The sequence below is a fragment of the Quercus lobata genome, chromosome 4 (assembly GCF_001633185.2).
Source record: "Quercus lobata isolate SW786 chromosome 4, ValleyOak3.0 Primary Assembly, whole genome shotgun sequence".
In the NCBI taxonomy this organism is placed as follows: Eukaryota; Viridiplantae; Streptophyta; class Magnoliopsida; order Fagales; family Fagaceae; genus Quercus; species Quercus lobata.
In genome coordinates, this window is record NC_044907.1 from 41722225 (window position 1) to 41725986 (window position 3762).

At 35.0% G+C, this 3762-nt stretch overlaps 1 protein-coding gene across 1 annotated transcript; it reads right to left on the bottom strand.

The window, feature by feature from the left end:
• Positions 1-666: 666 nt before the first annotated feature.
• On the bottom strand, positions 667-2704 carry LOC115987839. Its single transcript, XM_031111445.1, has 3 exons — positions 2619-2704; positions 1420-1751; positions 667-1285 (listed from the first exon to the last, which is right to left on the bottom strand). Exons 2-3 carry the CDS (start codon positions 1747-1749, stop codon positions 803-805), a joined length of 813 nt encoding a protein of 270 aa, XP_030967305.1. The 5' UTR covers positions 1750-1751; positions 2619-2704; the 3' UTR covers positions 667-802.
• Positions 2705-3762: the final 1058 nt, after the last annotated feature.

The following is a 3762-nucleotide window of genomic DNA, read 5'->3' on the forward strand; positions in this document are numbered from 1 at the left end:
TTTAGGAACTGAACCCAGCAATAAAATTATTAACGACAAGAAAAGAAAAACGAAAAATCAATGCAGATTTAGTTGAGCATAAATGCATAAAATGATTACAGCTGGCCCATTTATGAACAATTTTCTAAAATTTAACATTGTAAAGCTGGCCCTTAAGTCAAACTACTTCAATCATTCCATTTTACTTTTGACCTTCACCCCCTATACCATAACAGTATTCAATACTAACTCTACAATCTACAGACCATGAACCAGCAGAATTCAACTCAATATAATTGTTGCTTGGCAAAGGCATTCCATTCCAGGTACAAGCCCCTCCATAAAGGTTTCCTCCTACTACTTTTATAGAAGGTAAGTGCCAAATCACCACAACCTCAATCTGTGAAAAATTTCTGTAACCAACTCAATGGCCTACAAAAATTAATAAAGCAGTAATAAAGAAGAGAGAGAGAGAATCTGTTAGTATTTTCATTTAACAATCACCCCATTGTTAAATGAAAGCTCAGAATCAGCAGTCAATATTTCAACCTGATAGTTTAGGTAATCCAAGGAGAGTATCTTGTCCTTAATGGCCTATTTCAAAATGAAAGAACCTGCAGAATATTTCCCAACCAATACAGCAGAACTTGCAAAATATATCTGGAAAAAATATAACATTATCAAAATACTAATGAATCCAAAATATAACATTATTCCATAATAACTCCAAAACATGTCAATCAGTGTTCCATAATTATTAATAACCTAAAGAATACCATGGTACCACTAACATGTTTCACACAACGTATCCAGCAACTTCAAGTTAGAAGGTTTTGTTGAAAAATTTCTCCAACCAAAGCTTTCTCATCCTATCATTTTTAGCCATAAAGGCCCTTCCTGCCTTTTCATCATTAACCAAATGATCAAAAGCTTCATCAAGCATGTCTTCTTCAAAGCCTTCAACATTCATCACTACTTTATGAAGCTCATTTGTATTAACTGGGCCATGACTCAAAGCTGTAACAGCTACTGCAATCTGTTTGAGTTGTTCAGTCATCTCACTAAAAGGACTATCTTCATTCATAGCTACATAAGTTCTCTTTCTATGGCTCCTTCCCTTAGATGAAGTTCCATTGGAAGCTTCATGGGCATCTTTTGGCAACGTATCAGTGTCACCTTCAAATTCTGGATTTTGGATGTCATTTTGTGGGGTCTCATTTTCAACCAATGGAGAATGTTCACTCCATTGCTTTGAAAAGCCACCGGTTGCCATGTCCTTACCAACAACAATAGCCATCTCATCATACTGTTCAATTTTTTTATTTAAATAAGGCACATGAGCAGGATGAGCCTGTTCAAAGAAATATGACAATGTCAATAAATTGGATGATTTTATATAATAAATGTATAAAATGAAGCTCATTTATATAAATTTCATACCAGCACTTCAGCATCATAAGTTTGCTTGTCACATGTGATCATTTTCAAATTATCATCCCAACCAAATCCACTTTTTTTTCGAATATCCTGAACGAGTTTCCACTCTTTTCTAACCGTACGAAGGCGGTTATGCACATGTGATGCATGACACTCTACATTAAACTTCACACCAATTTCTTTTGCCACTTTGTCAAGGGATTGAGGCTTATATTTGTTTGAGGGCTTGTTGCCTTGTTCAGCCTCAACAACCAACATTTTAAATAGCATGTCACACATTGGTTGTGTCCACCTAAGTTGAGTTCCTGATTCTTTCCCCTTGTTCTTGGACATTGCTATAGTCAAAAGGACAATCTAATGAATCACAACCATTATGATAATAACAATATAAAACATTATTACAAAAATAAAAATTGAAACTATGGAACAAAAAATTCATCATCAAAAAACAATGCAATGCTATGTTGACTTGAACTTGAGGAACCAAATAACAATTTTAACTGTTTCCCCACAAAAATATTCAATTATTACATTTTAAAAAGTATACAAGATATCCACTTATGCTTTGTTAGCAACCAAATACAAAGCCAAATAAAGTTGACAGCACCTAATCATAGAAAGCTGTAATACATCATCAACAAATAACTCCAAACAGTTTGGACTGAATAAATTTATGCATGTCTCCTAATTATGTAGTCAGCCCACATTGCTTGACATATCTCATCCCTCTTATTATTCCATTCTCTACTTTCCACTATAGCTTCGCGTCGGCTAGGTTGGACTCGATCACTAGACTCTGTCTCAAATGTTCCATCTTGCATAATTGGGTCATTAGGATCAACCCCCATGATGTGATTGTGAATAACACCACATGCTAAAACTACATCCACTTGTGTATTAAAAGACCAAAATGGTTCTGCATCCAAGACACGAAAACGTTTTTTTATAACTCCAAACCCTCGCTCAATGGTAGTTCGCAACGAAGAATGACGAAGGTTGAATAATTCTTTTGCATTTTTAGGTGGATGATCACTAAACTCTTTCAAATGATATCGAACACTTCGATAAGGAGACAAGATTCCAGGTCTATTTCCATAACCGGCATCACCAAGATAATATTTACCTACAAATTATGAATCAATTTTTTTAAAAAAAAATTCCAGCATAAAACCAAACATAAAGGCTAGTTATCTATATAATACCTTCTGGAATTTTAAGTCCCCTTGGTCTACTAAGTGCATCATTTAAAATACGAGAATCATGAGCACTGCCTTCCCAACCAGCTAACATATAGGTGAATTTTAAGTCAAACGAAACTGCAGCTAACACATTTTGTGTTGTCCCCCCCTTTCGACCACGAAACCTTCCTTGGATTTCAATTGGAACAGATGCACGGACATGAGTTCCATCAATTGCTCCCACACAATCCTAATGATGACCAATATTAAGTAATGTTCATTTCAAAAACCACCTAACAAATAAAAAAACAACAAACAAAATTTGAAAAGTTTACCTTAAAGTAAGGATAAAACCTTCTACTATTCCTTATCTCTGGGGGTGTAGAGTTGTCAGATAATCTAACAACATGCCTATATAATTGCAAAACTGCTTTAAGGACAATTTTAAAATATCGATAAGCTGTCTCAATCGATCTATGGAACCTGGCAGCAACGACTCGAAACCTAACATTATGGCCAATAATATGCAAAAACATCAACACCTGCTCTGTAACAGACATGTAGATAGCCTCACGTACCAAATTTCTCTCAACAAGAATTCTACATAATTCATAGAAAGCTACAGGTCTCATTCTTATCATAAAACTGCAACGTGCATCACCTCGATGAAGAATATCACTTATAAAACCTTCTCTTTCATAATCCCGGTTCACACGAGGTTGCCTAATTATAAATCTCCTAGACCTAATATCTTCTAATATTATAGCTCCCACAGCAAGGACAGATGCAACTGTGGCAAGAACTGCTGCTTGAATTTTTTGGTTATCCATCTACATAACAAAACCAAGATAATGGGCTCTTTTAACTTTTCTTTTGCCACACAAAACTAAAACAAAATAGAAAAAGCCAACAACACAACCAAAAAGCAGAGGCAGCAACCAAATAAGTGATCAAAGGTGAGTGGTTGTAGATTTTGATGGCCCTGTATCCTTTAAAATATCACAACCACATTACCCTTAACCAATGAATCCTTCACCTTACATATATTTACGAAGAAATGAACATAAGACCACAGTTGAGAAAAGTAAGCTGGCCCATTTAAGAACAAATCAATTATAACCTACTCTTGTGGCCAATCATATACAAAATATAGTAAAACCCAAAATCT

Excerpts from the sequence above, each read along its gene's own strand:
- LOC115987839 (XM_031111445.1), bottom strand. The coding sequence starts at position 1,749 with ATGTCCAAGAACAAGGGGAAAGAATCAGGAACTCAACTTAGGTGGACA. Across the intron at positions 1,286-1,419 it reads CTTATGATGCTGAAGTGCTG|TATGATGAGATGGCTATTGT; the intron begins GTATGAAATTTA and ends AAAATTGAACAG.